The following is a 22,108-nucleotide window of genomic DNA, read 5'->3' on the forward strand; positions in this document are numbered from 1 at the left end:
TCCCAAATGGATTTGAATGTAGCTAGAGTGAATGTGTCTAATCTGAGTAAATCAAAGATAAGATGAATATAAGCTTACATTAATGTGCTTGTCCTTCTCGTCTCATTGTGTCTGTCCCTTTGAGTGGGCTGTGCTAGTTGCAAAGGATTTCTCAATCACAAGAACATTGTCATGATGTGGAAATAATATTACAAAACAAAAGCATGACCACACCTGTTCATATCAACCATTGTTCTTTACAGCAGCTTTTGAAATAGCCTGTAGGTCCTGTCCAGCTGGGGCCTCAGCCCTGCTCTGTGCTCCTGCCTTCTCTGGGGCTGCCCAGTCTCCCATTTGTCATTTGTCCCTTTAGATGTGGCCCTGCGGCCTCTCTGTTCCGCCAAATAGTGACTGGGCACCCCCTCTGTGCCAGGTGGTGTGCTAAATGCTGGGACGGAGTGGAGGTGAAGTGGGCAGCTCCCCTGCACAGACCCCTTCTTCCATCACCTCTCAGCCTTGTCTTTGGTTTTCCCATCCTCTGATGGTTAGCAGAGCTCTCTGTTTGTGCATGTACTGGTAAGAAAATGGAGGCAGCTACCTCCAGGACCAAGAGGATAATTCCTTCAGTGTCTGTTGTTAGTGGAAAGTCTCTTATAGCGAAGAGAAGCGTGAGTACGAAGGTGCAAAACTGTGTTTGTATGAGATTGCCCAAAAAACTCGACAATGTTGTATAAGCCTCTTAACACGTTGCGTACAGCGGGGTTTAAATCCCTCGTGAATATTCTCGTGATCCGTACGCAACGTGTTAAGCTGGGGGGGAGTCCTGAGAAGGCCTTGACCTGTGGGAGCAAGAATATGATTTCTCCTATTTGAATTCTCTCTTCCTGCCATGTTGGTCTCTCTTCAGGTTTCTTGAGGTGCCCCTGTCAATTCCCGCCCCTGGCTTTCTTTGATTACTAAATTCCCCCTAACCATTTATTTGTTATCTATTGCTGCATGGCAAACCATCCCAAAGCAACCATTTCATTTGCTCACTGTTCTGTGGTCAGCAATTTGGGCTGGGCTCAGCTGGGTGGCTGTTCTTCTGTCCTCGCCTAGAGTCACCATGTGACTGTGCCATCTGGGCTGACTGGGCTGGTTTAAGATGGCCTCAGGCACATATTTGGTGATTGGTTGACCCTGATCCCTCTCTCCTTCAGGTCTCACTCTCAAGAGGCTAGCTTGGAGTCTTTTGTATGGTGGGCTCAGGGTTCCCAGGAGGCCAGACCGAAAACTGCAAGGCAACTTGAGACCTTAGCTTAGAATTCACATAGCACCACTTATGTCACATTCTGTTGGCCAAGGCAAGTCGCAAGGCCAGCCCAAATTCATGGGGTGGGACAGCAGACACAGAGATCTGTGCTTAAAGAGATGGGAGGGATTGTCACTGTCATCTTTGCAAACTGTCTACTGACTTTGTCCTTTCTCTTTCTCTTGTATTGCCCTTCTTTTTACTCTTGTATTTTATTAATTTTTATCTTCAGCTAAGGGCAGAAGCATGACATAATGGGGTAAAAAAAGACTATATGCCTTAAAATCAGATAGAGCTAAAGTTATTAATTCACAGGAGTTCTTTTATATTCTGTATATTAATATTTTACCAGTTATATGTGTGGAACGTAACTTCACAGTCTATAATGTGTGTTGCTTCATTTATGATGCCTTTTGACCAAGAAAAATTTTCAATTGTAGTAAAATCTGACTTTCTATCTCATATGATTTGTGCTTTTTATATCTTGTTTAATAATTTCTTCTCCCCCCAGAAGTAACCAACACTTCCTTCTATATTTTCTTCTGAAAGATTTCTAGTTTGGGCTAATCACGTTCTGACTGATACCTCCCTGTTACTGATTTTTGTGAATAGTATGAGCAAGGGTCAACTTTATATTTTTTCCATGAGGGTAATCTACTGTTCTAGTAACTCCTATCAAATGCTCCATTCTTTCCCCCGGAACTGCAATGAAACGTCTGCTGTGCATCACACTTCCACATCCGGGCGGGGCCGTTTCTGGGCTCTGTTATCCTATCTGTTCTGTCTGGCTATCTCCTTGTTAATTCTACGCTGCTTTATATTACTGTAACATTATAATACATGTTGATATCTGGTAGGAAAAGTAACCCAATCTTGTTTATCTTCTCTAAAACTGTCTTTGGTGTTATTGGCCTTTTGCTCTTTCATAACAACTTTAGTTCCAAGAAAAACGTGCTGCTGGTGTGGGCTGCCTGAATACACATTCTTTGGTATTTGTTGAGACTTACATTGTGGCCTAATGTGTGGCCGGCTTGCATAAATTGCTGTTCCTTGGGGAAAACGTACATTTACAAATCCTTGAGAATAGGGTTTGAAATACATTCATGGATCAAGCTTAATAATTCCTGGTGTTCACATCTTCTTATCTTGACTGAATCTATTTTGTCTGACATTTTTAGGGCTTTCATTACATTTGCCTAACATTTTTTCATCCCTTTACTTTTTTTTTTATTAGTTTCAGGTGCACAAAACAAAGTAATACTTAGACGTTTATCATTTATATCCCTCACACTGTGTGAACGCCCCTCCCCCATCCACTATCCCTCTGACATCGCACAGAGCCATTACATTTCCACTGTCTCTATTCCTAATGCTGTACTCCGCTTCCTGTGAGTATATACATATATGTACGTATATATAAATGTATATATACATATATATATGTATAAACTTGTAGTTGACATTCATTGTTGTTCAGCTTCAGCTTCAGGTGTACAGTGCAGTGATCAGGCATCTACATCATCCCTGAGGTGGTCTCCCTAATGAGACAAGTATCCATCAGATACCCTACAAAATCTTTACAACATTATTGATTACATTCCCCAAATTAACTTTCATATCCCCGTGGCAATCTTGTGGTTACTGACTGTGCTTTCTAATCCCGTCGCCTTCCCCCTTATCCCCACCCTCACTCCCATCTAGCAACCCTCAGTCTTCCCTCTATGTCTCCGAAACTGTTTCTGATTAGTTCATCCCTTTACTTTTAATCTTCTGTGTCTTTTTTTAGGTCTATTTCTTGCATATGTAGCATATAGGTGGGCTTTATTTTACATTGTTTTTTTTTAATCTAAACATGAAGTTAAAGTATTAAGTTTAGTCTACTTTATATTTATTTAGAAGATCCATGTATTTTGACTTGTTTCTGTCATCTTACTTTGCTGCCTTTGTCTTGCTGGTTTTTACTTTCCTGCCCTCTTGGATTGAATTGAATTGCTAAATGCCACTTTCCCCTTTCAAGTGATATAATCTAATACTGTTCACTTAGTGGTTGCCCTTAAAATTTTAACATGATTTCTAACATACCGTGTTTCCCCGAAAATAATACCTAGCCAATCAGCTATAATGCATCTTTTGGAGCAAAAATTAATATAAGACCCGGTCTTATTTTACTGTAAGTCTGGGTCTTTAATATCATACCATATCATGTCATATCATATCATATCATAATACTGGGTCTTATATTAATTTTTGCTCCAAAAAACGCATTAGAGCTGATTGTCGGGCTAGGTCTTATTTTCGGGGAAACAGGATAGCAGAGACCAAAGTTAGTCTTTTTACTTCTCTCTTGAAGCATAAAAGGACTTTAAACATAATCACTCCCTCGATTGTCTTAGTTGAATCTTGTATGTTTGTAATTCCCAAATGCCATTTTGGGGCATGTGTGGGTTATTATTTTATACACTAAGACTTAACCTGTGTGTATATCAGCTCTTTATCATTTCACTTTGTATATCAGATTGTGTGTGTCTCCCCACCTAAAGTACATCCTTTAGAGAATTTTTTAGTGAGGTTCTGTTTGTAATAAACGTTCTCACTCTTTGCATTTCAGATGTTTTTATTGCATTCTTCTTCATAGGTAATATTTTAGGTTTAAATACAATTCTATATTGATAGTTTCAGCATTCGAAGATTTTTGTGCTATAGTGGGGTAATGTCTTCAGACACATCTTCCGGTCTTCTGTTCTTTCTTCAACCTTGATTCTTATCCATTGACTGTTTCATGTCAGTGGTTATAGTTCTCATTTCTAAAAATTCTATTAACGTCCCTGGTCTTTTTTGAAATTGTCTCTTTTCTTCGTCTTTCTTTGTCTTTTTTTTTTTTGTCTTAAGTATGTTTTCTCGACATTCTCTATCTGATCTCTGTGGTACTGTTCCTTGGGAATCGGATTCGGCGGCTTGTTGTGTCTGCTGCTTCTCACTCGTGGGGACTTGGTTCTTCTTGTATGGTTATACTAATGGGTTATGGGTTCTTGTTTGACCAAGCTTTGTCTCTGGGCATTATATGATACTATCATTAAGGATGAATCCCTGCAAGGTAGATTTGTTTTTGCTTTTGCCAGGTACCCTTGGAATACAAGTTAGAACAACTTTATGGCAGCTTCTCATCTTAAGTGTCATGGACTGAATGTTTGTGTCCCACTAAAATCATATGTTGAAGCCCTAACCCCGATGTGATTGTTACAACTGTGTTTCCCCGAAAATAAGACCTAGCCAGACAATCAGCTCTAATGCATCTTTTGGAGCAAAAATTAATATAAGACCCGGTCTTATTTTACTATAAGACCAGGTAATATAATATAATATAATATAATATAATATAATATAATATAATATAATATAATATAATATAATATAATATAATAGTATAATAATACCGGGTCTTATGTTAATTTTTGCTCCAAAAGACGCGTTAGAGCTGATTGTCTGGGTAGGTCTTATTTTCAGGGAAACAGGGTAGGAGTTGAGGCCTTCGGGAGGTGATTAGATTTAGAAGAAGTGACAAGAGTGGAGCTCTCATGATGGGATTAGTGTGCTTATAAGACGAGGAAGAGAGACCAGAGCTCACTTGTTCTCCCCTTGTGCACACAAAGAAGCGGTCTTGTGAGTACCTAGTGAGATGGTAGCCTGGAAAATGTCCTCACCAAGAAAAGAATCTGCTAGCACCTTGATCTTTGACTTCTAGCCTCTAGAACTGGAGAAATAAATGTCCCTTGCTTAAGCCTCTCAGTCTTTTGTTATAGCAGCCTGAGCGAACAAGACATGGGATTTTCCTGGATACCTAGTGTCAACATGAATCTCAAAGACCCCTGAGGCCAGCCTGTGGCTGTAATCTTAGGGAAGAAACCTTCCTTGCTCCCTCCCCACTCTCCTGTTGCGTCCTACGTGACGAGAGTTGTGGGGAGCGAGGAGGCGGCGCAGGGTTAAGAAAAGACAGTAGTCATAAATAGAGTTTAAGCAGACCAAGGGACCCCCAGTTTCAAGGACTGAATGGCCCAAGTCGACCTAGCATCAGCTTTTATTAGTTAGGTGGGGAAGTAAAGGAGATAAAGCGTGTCAATCTCAAGATCTGTGAATTCCATACATCATAATAGGAAACGGATTCAAGCCAATCACCCTTGCCTGCAGGCAACTGAACCATAAGTCTCAGGATGTATGTACTTCCCCAAGGGACAAAACCTATATGCATATGAATAGATGGAGAGCACATCATTGAATCACTTCCCTTGCAGGTTTCCAGAAGGAATGCAGCCACAGAGGCAGAGGCTTTCCTTAGCCTGAGGAATGTGGGGGGCAGTGCCCACCTATACAAACCCAGTGGGTTCTCCTGTTGGTCCCCACTCTGCTCCGCCTGTACTAGGTTGCTTTCCACGTGGAAAGTCGTACCTGTCACTGGCTGACCAGACCAAACAGGGAGGCAAACACAAAGGTTTAGCAAAGTCCCTGAAAGGATCCATCTCACAGACTCTCCTTTCTTTGGGGGCACGTACAAAGAAACAAACTGTTAAGCTGCTGCGTGGCAACACTCTCCTATCCCACCATATAGGCAGAATTCAACAAGCTTCCTTTCCTTCCTTTTTTCCTTCCTTCCTTCCTTCCTTCCTTCCTTCCTTCCTTCCTTCCTTCCTTCCTTCCTTCCTTCCTTCTTTTCTTCCCATTCTTTCTGCTTCCCTGCCTTCCTTTGTTTTTTTCTTTTGCCAGTGAGTACTTTTATCGTTTTACATCTTTTTAGACTTATGGAGCAGCCCTTCAAGGGAACCATATGAATTAGGAGATAAGGTTCTAACTGGGACTGACCCAGTGCCTGTTTTCTGTCTCATAGCTTTACAGTTAAAACCAAGGCTTCAGGGCGTGGGTTCCCAGGCTGGGTGGTACTGCTGTCGGGAAATGTGTGGGTGCAGTTTTGATTGTCACAGTGACTGGGGAATGTGAAAGGTATTTAGTGCCCATGGGCAAGAGAGGCTAAGTGTACATGCCAGGTATACAGTTTTGCTCCCAAAGAATTGTGCCTCTCCGAACAGCAAGTAGTTTTGTTACCGTACAAAAGGTCCAGCTGCTTGCCGCACGAAAGCCAAAACTCAAGAGGTGAGGTTGGTGGAAAGAAAAGTAGATTTTATTCCAAAATGCCATCATTCAGGGAAGACAGTGGACTCCCTGTCACAAAGACTGCCTTCCCACTCTTAATACCACCAGAGGTGTTAATAGACATGACAGGAGGGGCAGAACAAAGGAAGCAGAAGTTGGTCAGGCAACTTCAGGAAAAGGCCCTTCCTAGAGGCTGGTCTGCTCCAGGATCAGGAGTGAACCCCATACAGACGCAAAAATAAAACCCTCCCAAGTTACTGGGCCAGGTGTGCACACTGGTCTGAAGTAAACAGAACTATTGGAACTGATGTGCATAGTAAATGCACAGTAAACTGAGTCTTCAAGGTTTGGGGGGAGGAGAGGAAGCCAGGGAAGGAAAAAAAAAACTTTCAAACAGTCCCAAGCCAAACCACTGTCAAATCGAATTACATCAGAGGTTTAAATATCAAAAATAGAAGTTATGGGATCACTGTTACAGCTTCTCTCCCTTTGGGAAACACTGCTTAGGGTTTGGGGACTGATGGATTTTCTCAGCACTGTCATGCATCGGGACTGGCTCACCACTCCAGCTTCCTTTATCTTTTCATTTTGGGCTCTGGGGATTTCTTGGAGCTCAGCTTTGGTATTAAAAAAAGATTTTGTTACATTTCATTTAGCATTCCTAAGTGTTTTGTAGAGGTAGCTTTTATTTGCTTGCTTTTCAGGATACCCAGTCCACAGTGTCGTTAACAATGAAAATCCTTTCATTTGTTTTCTCACTTTTTTATGAGCACCAGCTATCCTTCAGGTACATCATGTGCTCAGTGGGTATATGCAGGGCCACGGCATTTGGCTGTACAGGCGGGGAGGTGGGGGTGGGGTGGGTCACCATTCTGCAGACTACGGTGTGAATGGTGCCCCCTGGTGTCGTGCAGCCTGCCTGCTCTGGGTAGTACTGAGTGGGCCTGTTCCCGCAACCTCACAGATTCGTGCTGTTAGCTGTGAGCTGTCAGCTCCCCAGTGGGGGTGACCCACTCTTCTGCTTCTTTCTGGCCCTGGCATCTCGGTCATTGCCACATATAAAGTATTCAATCACTTTTTTTCCCCATGGAAGTGACAATGTGACGTAGTTGATGTTGATGTCTATACCAAGGTAACTAAGCTGCTTTCTTTGACCACTACCATCCTGTTATAGAGTGAGAGAGTAAGTAAAAGAAATGCAAGGGTGGCCTGTTAGCTCAGTTGGTTAGAGCCTGGTGCTAATAACACCAAGGTTGCTGGTTCGATCCCCACATGGGCCACTGTGAGCTGCGCCCTCCTTAAAAAAGAAAAAGAAAAAAGGCATGCAAGAAAATCCTAGAGCCAGAGCAAAAGAGGGGCAACAGACAGAAACATCCACACCACACAAGGTGCGTTCATGTCATTGGTGCTTCATTCCAGATAAGGGGAAGGGGCCTCGAGGCTGTAGCCCTGGAGCAAAGATGCTCAGAGGTCGACTTCCTCCTGTAGCTTCTCAACCAACTTCAAATTTGAAACAGAGTTGTTACGGAGAGCAGGCCCTTCTGGGCGCGGTGTCAAGGTTCTTGGCGTCTCTAGCGAAGAATTGAAGGAGACGCAGAAATACCGTGGTGAAAGAGCAGTTTATTAGAAGCAAAAGTACACTCCAAAGAAATAGGAATGGGCCAGAGCAAGAGAGTGGCTCAAAAGGTGCCGATTGGTGAGGACTTGGAGTTTTTATTTCCTTCTCATCTAGAATGGGCTACTCCTCCCTACATGTGGGGCCACTTCATTGGCACCTGTGATTGACAAGAGGCTATTACTTCATCTGTTTAGACTGCGCATGCATGTTCCTTCCCAGAATTCAGTCTGTTATAATGATATTAATGAACTTCCGGGCATATGTATATTATAATGATGGTATAATGAGGCTAAGGTGAGGGAAATGTCGTTGTAGCCTTTAATGCACAAGTGTGAGTGACTGGTCTAATCTAGTTAGGTATTTAGTATCCCTTAGCTTCCTCATAGTGGTTGAGGGCTATAGTGGATAAAGGAAAGATTTGGGCATGGAGGGGAGGTCTTCTGGGTGGTCGCTTTTCATAGGTCGTGTCAAACGTGCAGGAATGTCCGGAGACCCCATTCCTATCTCTAACTGCCTGCCTTATGTTCCCCTTGAGACACATGGTCCCCGTAAATCTCTATGGGTAATTGAGGGACAGGAGGTCTCTTATGTACCTGCTTCCTACTGAATGTGGCCGTTATCCCTGCCTATGGGGGATTCACAGAATTCTCACCCTATCTGATCTTAAATGAGAGGAAGGGGTCTCGAGATCCGCCTGGAAGACCACGTTCGCTTCCTTGGTTGGGGTGTGCTGGAAGCCTTGCTGGGGCATCATTTGTATCCCAATGGCCCCTAGATGAGGAGAGATAGATTTTGGTTAGAGTTAAAAAAAGCAGGACCCAAAGCCATCGACGCAAGGCGGCTGTGTGATAGAAATTCCGTTTAGCTTCATGGAGCCTGTGGTCTTTTCCTCTGGTTAATCCCGTCATTCGGGTGGTGTTGTTCCCCCAGGAGTGGGGCCTGGAATGGCCTGGAGTGGGGCAGGGGACTTCCTGTGATTCAGGCTGGGAACAATCTTTTGTTTAAGATTAAAAAGCTGATTTGAACGGTGATTAAGATCAGGAACTAGGGAGATAAGAAATTAAGGAAAAGGAGATTTTAAAATTTCTGTAGTGGGGGGGCTCTCCTGATGTCAAGCGGCTCATGATTATAATGGCATCACTGGAGTAAGGCAGGCTCTTTGCAGACTGAGGTTTTCATCCAGAGACACAGGAAGTGGCTCTTTCCTCTCATTTCCTTCCTTCCTTCCTCCACTTCCCTTGCCTGCTCTCCTATCTGTCCCTCCCTTCCTTCCTTCTTTCTTTCTCTCTTGGCTGGTTACAGTGACAGTGCTGTCGTCCCTGATCCAGTGCCACACAGGTTGATTACCTCTGTCGTATCAGGCTCTCCAGAGGTTTCTAAATGACCGACAGCCCTGCTACTCCAGGTGTGATCCATGGACTTGCAGTATTGATGAGTATCATCTCGGCCCTTGTGAGAAAGGCAGAACTTAGATCCAACCCAAGCCCATTGAATCTGAATTGACATAACGTACTTCCTGCAGGGCATTCAGATGCTCTTTGAATTTGGGAAGCCCTCCAGAGGAAAGTAATGCTCATGTTCTCTCCCTTCACGTTGGCACAGAATATGGTGGGAATTATGGGAATGTGGTGTTATGTTCATGGTTTGCTAGACTGAAAACAGACATCACAAGTGTTATGGACTGAATGTTTGGGTACCTGGGTCCACCTCCAAATATATCACATTGGGAGGGTTAGGGCTTTAACATGAATTTGGGGGGACACCATAACTATTATACATTATAATTAATAAAAATATACTATACTGGAAAATAATAATAGTAGTAGTAACAATAAAAACAACAAAACGACCACTTACTGAGCCAAGATTCTGGAGCTTTTACTTGGAGGGTGTAACAATATATGCACACGTCCTGAGCGTAACCCCAGGCCCCTTTACACAGGGGTGACTTTTAACAATTCCTCTTCATGTCAACCCACCTTTCCTTCTGATTTCCCCCTGCAGGGCACGGCCTCAGCAGTGAACAGGGCAGTAGTGCCGAGACCGCTCCGGAGGAGACGGAAGGGCCAGACCTGGAATCCTCCGATGAGACTGATCACAGCAACAAGGTGAGAGATTTTCATTTTCACATCCCATGTCTGGAACCACCAAAGAGTCCCAGCTGACGCGTCACCTTTGCAGCTGTATGTGGATTGAAGGCCTCTCCATAGGATCGAGTGTTTTTTACTTCTGAGATGTCACTAAATAAGACATAAAATCCAAATTACAGCCTTGATAATAGACCCATGTGTGAGAATATAGGGCAGAAATCAGTCTTAATGAATCCCATTTCCTTCTTACATCTCTGGTTACAATGCAACAGCATCCGAAATGTGTGAGAGTGGGTCAGGTGGGCGGTCTTGGTGTTCATGGTTTCTGTGATGAACCCCTTTTGCGTGAGCTGTATTCAGCTCTTATTAAAGGTGATCATCTTTTACATTAAAGGGAAGGAAACACTATGTTTATTAATCCACAAAGACTGTTCCTCTTTTGGTTGGGCACTGAGAAAGTTTGTGTTCTGACTCTTTGGTGCAAGCATGTGAATTTGTTTTTCATCATACATCATGCTTCTCTCGCACTCCACGGAGAGTTTCATGGGTCAATAACCTTTTCTCATCAGTCTTCAAAGTACAACGATTTGTAAACTCTGTGTTACCTATACCCAAAAGACCTCTCCGCGCCCCCCAGCAAAAGCAACTGTGTGTGATTATGCTTCTATATTTAGTCACCATTTTTTCACGTAAGGTTGTTGACACATTTATGTTGATTCCTCTCCCTCTCTCTCATTCTTTTGTTTGACATTTACCAGTCACTTAACCAGAGCAAATCATATAATTTTTAAATTATACCTTTGTTTTCCCATCTTCAATATCAGGGTGGTTCTTACCTTTGCCCACTAGTGATCGGATGATTGGGTGGGTCAAATAATATCACTGTGGGAGAGCACATTGATAATGGAAATAGACTGTTCAAATATGAACTATTATGTTAAAAACTTCCATTTCTCCGAGTGTTCTTTTTGTCTCTCTCTGTATTTATATATCTCTGTAGGACTTTGTTGAGTGCATGTTTGTCTGTCTCCCGCATCTCTTTTACCCGCATGTGTTTCTTTTTCACCACCATCGCATGCATCATCATTCCCAGTGTCCGTTTTAAACGGAGAACAGCGTAAAATTTCAAATTTGAAATTAATTTTAAAATTTATAAATTTAGTATTTACAAACTGAAAGGCTTTATATTGCTGGTTAAATAAAACACAGATGAGTGGAAATATGCATGTTTCGTTTAATGTAAAAAAAAAAAAAAAGCTTACTTAAAGTTACTTTTAATTTTTGTGGCCCTTACCTTATTTTTACCTACTTTTGGGTGGAGGGAGGGTCAGTCGCTCTCAGGTAAAACCGGTATGTCCATACTGAGGTCAGATATTTTGAACGGTATTTATTTAGTTGTTATTGTTATTGAAACTAAAAATGTTAATTCCCAATTTCTAGTGTGATTTAGAAATACAGCTATTTTTCCTATTTCTAAAACTTTTTTTTCTGAATGCTTTTTAACTTGGATCATTTTTACTCCCTGTAATAATAGCCCAGTGTTCTCATCCCTTTGTGGATTTTGAGATTGTTTCCATTTTAAATATATTGAGTCATTAGGTCCTACACAGACTCCTCTATAATATTAGGTTCTAGCCCTGGAGAGACAGGAAGTGGCCTCAGGGTTCTGTTGACTGACCCCTGGCATCTCTCTGACTTCCTGGTTTTTTCTCCAGAGAATTAGGCCCTAAAACTCACCTGGAACACACAAGGTCAAATGTAGGAACAGACAATGCTTTCCCTGGATTTCACTGTAGAAATGCACGGTGGGCTCTCATAAAAGAGACTTTCTTCCAAATAATTGACAACAAGTTTGGGTGACGATCTCAGTATTTTTAAAGATCATGTAACAGACCCCTTTGAAACCATAGGTTCACATTCCTTATCCCTGGGTTGGGGATCACTGTGTGTGATTCTGTACCCTGAAATACTCCCTAATTTTGGTTTGATTTTTATCTTTTTTATTTGAACTACTTTGTCATGCAACCCAAGTTCTTTCATTAAAATAGACTTTCATGAATTAAATTTCTCACTTAGGATATTTGGAAGCAAAAACCTTAAATTGAGCAAGTGGTTCTTGGAGGCTGGGTCCTACTATGTATTATTAATTATAAATGAGAGCTAATACTTATTTAGTGTTTTATATGTATTGGGCAATGTTTTATATTAACTCATCTCCTCTTTACAATACCCCTGAGGGAAAGATACTATTATTTCATCTATTTTATAGGAACAGAGAGGTTAAGCAACTCACTGAAGCTCACACAGCTCTGAGATGACAAAAACCAGGCCTTGTGTTGTTAACTGCTATGCTAAAACTAGATTTGACCATATTGTTAAGGTCTTAACAATAAGGTGTTAAATGTCAGGTTTCAAAAAAGGACAGAATTAATTAATTAGTGGTGCTGTAAGCCAATTAAATATATGTTCACTAGTCACATAAATATTTTCCTAATACTTAAGCTTTCTGGGTCTTTTTAAAAATGATTTAAAGTAAGAGCAAATATATATCTTAAATTTCTTGATTAAGATTAAATTTTTTTTGATGCATCTCTTATGTCAGTGTGTAATTTTTCTTGAGAATAAAGTAAAAATTCATTTTTAAATTGCCTAAGCGTGGAAAGATGATTTAGCCTTCATTTGAATGCACCAAGCTGGGTGTAGAAATGTAAAAATAAACAAATGAATGAATGAAACACAAAATCATTTTTTATTCTGGCTAAACATTTGAGGGCTCTTGATTTATTTGTGTTTTAATATTTTTGCTATTCTTCCTAAATTAATTGTCTTACGAGATATTGTCCAGGATGAAGAGAATGCATGTTGGAATTTTATGTGTTTTCCTTGTTTTTTTCCTAAATAGCAGTTTTTGCTACACATGGCCCTTTGGGTTGAGCAAGTATATAATTGTGAGCTTGTTGAACAGTGGAATGTCACATCCCGGGGTGGGGGGAGGGGCTTGCACACCACAGGGGCCTTATCTCAGCCTTTTTCTTTGTAAGCAGCCTCCTTCCTCTGGTGATGGTGGGTGACAACCTCAAAGGGTCTCTCCCCACTGGCTACTTGTTTCCCTGCTTTTACTCCAAAACTCTTGTCTTTGGAAGTGAATGCTGATTAGCTCTGGGCAGTTGTGTCCTGCATACAGGCCCTCTGGCAGCTGTGATTTGTTTTCCATTTAGCAAATGTATTAGAATAATTTTCAGAACGTTTTTCATTCTGAAAGCCTCCCCCTCCCCCCTTTTAATCCCAATTGTGATTGTCTGAGAAATGTCTGCTCAGTAACAATAGCATTAGTGGAAAATGTGAACTGTTAAAAAAAAAAAAAAGAAGCAGCAGCAGCAGCACTGTGCTTTTTAGAGGCTGTTCCCTCCCGAATCAGTAAGGGGTGTCTTCAAAGTTGACCTGGTGGGTTGCATATTCCTGTGCTGTGCAGGGTGCTGGCCAGTCAGCTGCTCTTCGCCTGAGAAGTAGAGACAGGCGCATCCTGAAGAGGCATTTTCTGCTTTGTTATATTTTTTTTGCTTCTTTTTGGTTCTCCCTTTCTGGAACTTTTGCTGGCTAGCCAGGTGGAATCAAAGCATGCATTCTTGTCCACGGCTGAGCCTTTGACACCATCGCAGAGGGCACCGAAAGGGACGTGGATGGGTGCTGCTCTGGGCTTGGACTGTCGCTGCCCTTTCTGTGTGGAGAGGCAGCTGTAGGTTTTGCTGGGAGAGCTGGCTTGGGCTGGGAGAGCCCGCATGGGCTGTCTCTGTGAGAGGATGCTCTCTTGGGAGCGGGAAGGCGTTCAGTTTGCTGGGAGTATTTTAAGAAACTTCTGTTTCTGTGCTGAACACGTCAGGTGGTAGAATTACCATGAGAATATATTCCTGATGATGTCTGCACTGTGGAAAATAAAGCGCAAGCCCAGGACTGAAAACAATGACAAGTCTGGTGATTCTGTATATCGGTCACTTCATCTGGTGAGCACGTTTGAATTCTACCTTGCTAGTAGCCTCGTTTAGGTTACGACTTTCCAGCTGAATTTGTTTCCTGATCCAAAGGATGGTGATTATGATTGTCCTATTTCTCCATATGCTATCCTTTGCCCTCTAGAGCCGGGTATTGGTGAAAAATATATATTTTAGCATGGGGGTGGGGCATCAGTAGTTGGTGTGAAGTTGAATTTGCTTAAGAATCTTTACACTTATCTATATTTGCCTTCTCAAATGGCAGAAAGATGTATTTTTTTTTAACTGTTGTGTGGATTTCCCCCCTTTCTTTTCGTTGGTGGGATTTTGAGTGTGTTTGTGTTATTTGCATGGCAAGTCTCCCCTCTCCCCATGTCTAATTGAGAAGTCTGTACAGCAAGCATTTCTGGAAGGAGGGTGTTTGACTTGCGTCCTATAAAGTCTTAGGTGTTTTTGACTTCATTTCTGCTTACTTGAGAAGGAGACGGATATAGAAATGTTGGCTTAGGGGATGTTTTAACAGTTTAATGTCAAGTGACCTATATTGTAGACGTGTAATACACGTTGACTCCCTAATAAGAAAATGTAGTGAGTGGGTTAATAGTCAGGAATAATTTAATAAAATTAAATTAAACCTTTTAATAGTTTAATGTTAACACCAGAGTCTGTCGACTATTAGATTTTGTGTCATTTAATGAAACTTGAACTTTGACTGTGTCTATGCCTGATTTCCCGAAATAAACCTTTGCTTTCCTGAATATTTCTTCTTCAAAGTTTGTTCAAAAGGAGACCAAAAAGGTGATTGAGAACTATAGGGATTACCATTGTGTATTAGGTTGGTGCAAAAGTAACGGCGGTTTTGCAATTATTTTTAACCTTTTAAACCGCAGTTACTTTTGCACCAACCTAATATAATGGTCTCTGAAATTATGGAGTACTTTGCTTTGGTGTTTGTCTCCTAGAAAAGCTTAAGGAAAGGTTATAAGATTTTAGGTCACTTGGGCCCCTTTGAAATCTGTGGGATGTGTTAAATTGTTCATACTCAAAGGGACAGTTTTAGAACTCTGAACTCACCTAGAGATAGAAGTTGCCTTTAGTGGTTGCATAACAGGAAGAGTTTAAACAGCTGGTAGCTTCAGTTGATAGTGTATACTTAAAAGCCTACCCCCCTCTTTCTGTGCTTTCTTTTCATCTGCCACAGGAAGAAAGCGATATTATAAACATTGAGCTTCATGCTGGCCTCAGTAAAGTGGCCTGTTTCCTCCTGTAATTGTCCTATTCTTCTCTGTGTGTTGGTTGGATAATTCTTGGTCCTGACAGTGGGACAGCTCTGCTGCCCTTTAACAGCTTCAAACTGGCAGCTCTGAAAGGCTGAGAGTGCTTTTCCGTTTCCAGGGTGACTGATTGCCGTCCTTAAGTGGGGAGAGGTTTATACTTCTCCCATTGGCCGAAACTTGACTGCCTTCTCCTTCTCAGCAACCCTCCCTTACTTGTCCCAATTCCAGAAAACTTGGCTTTCAGGAGTGTGTGGAGAACCTCCCATAGCAGCTACCTTTCTGGGCACTTCTGGCTCTAGCATCTGGTGGAGAATGACCAGGAAGTCACACTCAGTGTTAGAGTGGGAAAACCACCGCCCTTGGCTTCTCCTATATCCTATGTCTTGGCTAAGCTGATGGATTTTGATGTAAAGAAGTTTGGCCACACTATGGGGGCAGGGGGACTTAAGAACTGGGCGGAAATATATAAAATCTCTGGGTTAGAGGTATTCTAAAGAAGACCTACATTTCCTGATGGCTTGTAAAGATATTTGGGGGGTAATATTTTGATAAAACAAGATCCTCAAACTTGATGACATTCTTTTAAGTTAATTGTTTCTAAGCAAAAATTTTATGAAGAGCCTTGTAAATGACACCCTTTGACAATATACACATCCTAACTCGTAATTCTACATTTTTAAGTTCTTTATTTAACAGGTAATGGATAGTAAAAAGATTACCTCCATTTCAACTCAGTTCCTTGTGATTTACCTGAGAGTTTATACCTTGAACCAGAAAACGGAGTTGCCCCCTCCTCAACTTCAGAGACCACCTGGCTAAATCTATCCTAAGCTCAGGAATGTGTCTAAGAAAGAAGGGCTCTGACCTTTCACAAGAGGACTCAAGGGGATTTGTAGGTATCCCATGGGAGGGTAGGTCCTAATATAACTCAGGACTTGATTCATGGGAGAGAAAAGGGAGTCACTTGGCTTGTGTAGGAAAGGTGGGTAGGAGCTGCTGGGTTTGGCACTAAAGGCTTCACCCATATCACACTAACCTGAGCTCTCCCCCACGGGCCTGTTTATGGACATCAGACTTGAGAGGTGGTGAACTTGACACAGCCAAAGTCACACCCTTAAAAGTGGGAATCTCAAAGTCTTGATGGTGCAACCGAGGGAATGAAAACCCAGGAACTCCACTCCACCTTCCATTATTATAACCAAGAAACAGCCGAGAATGGCAGCCAGTCAGTCTGGCATGAATTGGGAGCACAAGGGGAAGTAGCTTTTGGAATTTCCTGCCTTTAATCTGTGTCAGAGTCCCAAGGTTATAACTTTGGCCCTTTCTTAAAGTGTGGGACATCCTTGGTATAATGCACGAGGACGCTGGATATCACAAGTTGGATGGCAACTTGTCTAAATGGTAAAACTGCAGAAAGGTGTGCTATTTCTCTGATGGAAATGCAGTGATGGCTTTATTTATCATGAGTAGTAGCTTTGATGTTAATTTGCATGTAAGTGACAGGCAGCTGTAGTTATGGTTGGGGTGTTTAGAAAAGCATTGTGTAAGCGAAGGTGCCAGTTACGTATTTGCTCAGATAGGTTCATTTGCCAAGTGCCAACTCAATGCAACAAGGGGGAGTTTGGGATAAGCTGGAGGGCGGGGCAGTTACTTGTCAGCTCTTCTCACCATTCGCCCATAGGATTCTCATTTCGGTGAGGCTTCCTCTACCCCCCATGTCTGTTATTATGCAATTGCCTGTACAGTTATCATTGGATCACCCAAAAGATGTGTAGACATTTTTGTTTAAATGGATCTGTTTGTTCCTTTTTAATTTTTACAACAAAGCCATAGTTAACTGTATGTTTAAGGGCAAATTAAGTTAGTAAAACCCTAACATAACAAAATAAAACTGGGTTATTTCTATTGAAATAAGCTTTGATTAAAAACAGTCTTTCTTTTGTAACAGCCTTGTTGAAATATAATTCATATACCATACAGTTCAGTCCATTTGGGTGAGGTTTTGGTTTGTTTGTTTTGTTTGTTTGTTTTTTTGTCAGTCACCAAAGAGATCATTCTCTGTGGGAATATTCAGTGTCTGAAACACTGATTCCATAGAGAACAGTGAATAGTGTCACTGACAGGTGACTAATACTTTCTGGCAAGTAAGACCCGTGTTAATGCGAGCAATAATTAAGCTGTGGTAATTGTCAGAGAGTTGGAATAACAATTATGGATTTGCTCTTGGCTCTCCTCGTCCCTGTCATGACATTGACGCTGATGCACCCTTGTTAGGTTGTGATTTCCTGTGTCCTTGTGCTGTCTTTATTCCAGACTTCCTTTTGACATATGCTAATGAGGGAAAGGCACGTTAATGTTAGCTGCCCTCTTCTGGGTTGAAAAATTGCCCTCATGGAATACACTTGGTTTTGGCTCCTCTACAAAGTGCCAGCCTTGACTTTCAGCTCTTGGCACCAACTGTTATTTTTTTTTGGTGGGGGGGTGTTCTTCCCATGTTCCTCCTGGGTAGGTGGGTGATGGAAGTAATTCTCTAAGTGCACAGGTCTGTACTGGAAACACTTGGTGCATAGGGATGAATTAGACAGTAGAAGCAGGGGAGTGGAGTATGAGAAGGCAGCCACTGCCTTCAAGAAGACACCCATCCATCATTTGTAGAGAGGTGTATTTGAACAGATATCAAGAAATTAGATTTTGTGCTACAAAGTAGCCTCTGGAGTAATTCCATAAAGTTTTAAAAAATACTGGCACTTGCACAACCCGCCTGGAGGTTCTGATTAAATGGATCTGGAGGGGTCACTGGGCACTGGGAGGTTTACAGCCCCTCCCCTCCTCCAGGTGATTCTCTGACACTATGCGGTTTTTCAGCTGCCCAGTCGACAGCCCATGCTTTGGAGAACTGTTTTCCATAACTTGAAAATTTGGAATTTTAGAATCCTATCATCCTAAACCTTGCACCAGAACCGTCCCAGACAGAGATTAGGTACAGACTGGGCTCTCTCACTGAGGTCTAGTTCAGGACCCAACACCCCTTATTCTTAGAGGGGAGTGGTATCTTTCTGCCTTTCAGGAAGCTGGAGAGATAGAAACTTTTTAAAAATATATGGGTATCTGTTATTATCTAGAAAGTTGCCTCAGTGTCAGTTTTTAACAAAGCCTGGAAGAATCTTAGCTTGTGAAATCGTCTTTCAACATGACAAAGTAGATAGAGCACACTTAACTAGGAGTCTGATGATTAATAAGCTTTGCATTTTGGGTGAAATGCGCTTAACGTCTCTCTATCTCCAGCTCCTCATTGGTAAGCTTCTCACAGAGTAGTTAAGAATACAGACTTAGAACCACACTGCCTGGTTCAGATCCTAGCTCTGCCACTTTCGAGCTGTGCAATCTTGCATGAGTTACTTAACCTCTCTGGGCCTCCATTGTCTCAACTATTACATGGGAATGATAATAGCCCTTACTTACCATGTGGGAGGATTAAATACATCAGACCAGTGCCTGGCATGCAGTGAACACTCAGTATATGTTAGCAATTGCTATTATGGTTGTTCTGAGCATTCAGCAGGCTCTCAAATATGTGGAGTAATTTGGGGAAGGAGAGATGAAATTCGTGTGTGGCAGTTCATCAACTCAGAGGAACACCGTTGGGAAGGACAGATGTCAGATGGGTGTCTTGAATGAGTGATAACTTCGTCTGCCTTGCCTTTTCAACTGTGCTCTGAAGAGTACGGAACAGGTGGCCGCCTTTTGCCGCAGTCTGCATGAGATGAACCCCAGTGACCAGAGCCCATCTCCTCAGGATTCCACCGGGCCTCAGCTGGCCACCATGAGGCAGCTGACAGACGCCGATAAGCTGCGCAAGGTGATCTGTGAGCTCCTGGAGACCGAGCGCACCTACGTGAAAGTACGTCTGTTCTCCTGCAGGGCCTGCCTGCCCTCCCCCTCTGAAGGGGGGAACTTTGCGTGGTTATACGGTTTTTGTCTAACAACAAAGACAAGTCATGGAAATGAAGACTATCTTGTTCTCAAGGATAGAAGTTGGCCTTTATTCTGAATGTTAAGATTTTCTTTTGTGTTTTAAGGAAGCATATCAATTCTTACAGCAATTCATTCGTGTGTGTGTGTGTGTGTGAGCTAACTAAAAGGAGATGACGGTGTGAATATTAAGTGATCCTTCTGACCTTTCTAAATATGTTGTTGAGCTAATACTAAAATTGAATTTAGTTTTGAAAAATTTGTTATTTTCAGAATCTAATTTGAGTCTAGGCAGAAGGGTATCAGCTCTGTTTTCATTGTGTTATTACTTGTTCTGACATTTACTTATATTCCTATAATTATAGTTATATTCTATATTATTTCTATATAATTGATAATATATATTTACATAATACATATAACTTTATAATTTCCAACAATTCCTAGAACTATAATAAGGTATTTCTATATATACTTTAGTTATACATTATAACTAATGTGTGATCTATTTTGAATGATCTGCTTTAGTCTTTAAATCAAGGGTCAGCAAATTATGGTCCTCAGACCATGTCTAGCCTTCTGCTTGTTTTTACCAAAAAAAATTTTATTGGAACACAGCCACACTCATTCATTTATGTGTTATCTGCCACTTTCCTGTTACAGCAGCAGAGTTAAGTCATGACAGAGACCATATGGCCTGCAAAGCCTGAAATATTTACAGAGAAGGTTGGCTTACTGCTGCTTTAATGGACCTTAATAACCTAATGTCTGTAAAATTAGCATTTGGGACGCAATCTTTTTTTCTTTTTCTTTTTTTTTTTTTACCCTTTAGGTTATTTATAGACTTTTAAATGTGCTAACGAGACATTCTTTCAACCCGTAGGATTTAAACTGTCTCATGGAGAGATACCTAAAACCTCTTCAAAAAGAAACTTTTCTCACCCAAGATGAGGTATGGTGGAAGTTATCTTGATTCTGTAAGGGTCACAGTGCAATTTGATTTGGTGAAGAAGGAGTGGGGAGTGCACATAAACCGAAAGCATTTTGCATTCATTTAATCATAATAAATAGGTCAAATTATTGCCTGTTAAGCTGTTGGCTTGCACTCAGAGTAAGGGGCTACCCTTACCCGCTGGTGGTGGGATCATTAATTAATGAGTTTTGGTAGAAAAACTTTGAAATCAGAAGCAAATAAAGTTTCTGAATACTAATGCAATATGAGGTGGAGTAAATTCTTTTTCATTTTCCAGCTTGATGTACTTTTTGGAAATTTAACTGAAATGGTAGAGTTTCAAGTAGAATTCCTTAAAACTCTAGAAGATGGAGTGAGACTGGTACCTGATTTAGAAAAACTTGAGAAAGTCGATCAATTTAAGGTAAGTTACATTCTCAAATAATGTAAAACTGTCCTAACGTCATGGGTGCGTTATCCTGTCGGTCAAGTTGAATCTCCTGATAATTCATCACAGGAGGCATTATACCCTTTTTGGTGAGTTCTTGTGCTTATGCCAGAGAGGGTCAATTCGTAGGGGGTTCTAGGGGTAAGGGGTGGCAGGGGGAGGCAGTTGACTGTCCTGCTTGTCTGGCTAAGGTGAAACCAATGCCATCAACTTGCATTAAACGGTACATCTGCTGGCTTTTACTTTGGAAGAGGTACCAACGTTGATCTTTTGTTCTGTCTATATAGGGCCTTGAATACTTGGTATTAGCAAGTTAGACTTGCACCCTTGGTTTCCCAGTAAACAAATTTATCCTGTTCTGGAAAACTGCTGAATGGAAATACTTATCATTATCCAGGAGGAAGACAGTCGCCCAGCACACATGTCCTTGCTGCTGTATTGAGAATTTATGACTAGTGCCTTAGTGAGGGTGCTCACAGCTCATTTCCTCTCCCTTGGTTGACTTTCCTGTATTGTATAGATTTCCTGTGTTGCACTTGCAATTGACTAAGCTCACTGATTCGTGTACAACAATGCTGGCTTACATGTCACCCTCATATACTTTTAAAAATCAGATTGATTGAGGTAAAATTGACATATAGTACTCTGCATATATTTAAAATGTATAATCTGATAAATTTTGACATATGTATACATCTGTGAACCATCAACATAATCATCAGCCCGAACGTTTGTTCCTGCTCTTTTGTGATTCCTGTCTCCTGCCACTTCCTTCCACGTCTGCTTCCTGTTACCATAGATTAGTTTGCATTCTGGAATTTCATGTACATGGAATCATTGCAGTGTAGGCTTTTTTCACGTGGCTTCTTTTAATTGGCATAATTATATTGAGCTTAAACTATGATGCTACATCATCTGTCAATAGTTCATATTGTTTCATTGCCAGGCAATATTCCATCATGGATATAGGACTACATTTTGCTATCCTTTCACCTTTCTTGGGCACCTGGGTTGTTCCCAGTGTTTGATTACAAATAAAGTTGCTGTGAACATTTGTGTGTAAGTTTTAGTATGGATATATGTTTTCATTTCTCTTGGGTAGTGGAGTGAAGTGGTTGGATCATACGGTAAGAGTATGCTTAACTTTAAGAAACTGCCAAACTGTTTTCAAAAGTGGTTGTACCAGTGTACATTCTCACCAGTTGTTTCTCCACACTCTTACAAGGAGGTCAGCTCTCTCTTTTTAATTTTAGCCATTCTACATGTATGTAATAGCACCTCACTGTGGCTTTAATTTTAATGTCCTCAGTGACATGATAGTGAACATCTTTTATGTGCTTATTTGCCTTC

At 41.4% G+C, this 22,108-nt stretch overlaps 1 protein-coding gene across 8 annotated transcripts in view; it reads left to right on the forward strand.

The window, feature by feature from the left end:
- Positions 1-22,108, forward strand: part of TIAM1 (TIAM Rac1 associated GEF 1) — a 362,433-nt gene that overhangs the window by 311,217 nt on the left and 29,108 nt on the right. For 7 of the 8 annotated variants that reach the window (XM_074326168.2, XM_074326172.2, XM_019730167.3 and 4 more), the window contains 4 exons: positions 10,035-10,138; positions 19,108-19,287; positions 20,242-20,310; positions 20,609-20,734. In XM_074326168.2, the coding sequence (XP_074182269.1) occupies positions 10,035-10,138; positions 19,108-19,287; positions 20,242-20,310; positions 20,609-20,734 (479 nt within the window). Of the gene's footprint in view, positions 1-10,034; positions 10,139-13,829; positions 14,122-19,107; positions 19,288-20,241; positions 20,311-20,608; positions 20,735-22,108 lie in introns of those variants that run through there. The other variant, XM_074326190.2, reaches the window with a different exon arrangement.

This window comes from Rhinolophus sinicus, chromosome 17, assembly GCF_057876585.1.
Source record: "Rhinolophus sinicus isolate RSI-liver-muscle chromosome 17, RSI-T2T, whole genome shotgun sequence".
Taxonomy (NCBI): domain Eukaryota; kingdom Metazoa; phylum Chordata; class Mammalia; order Chiroptera; family Rhinolophidae; genus Rhinolophus; species Rhinolophus sinicus.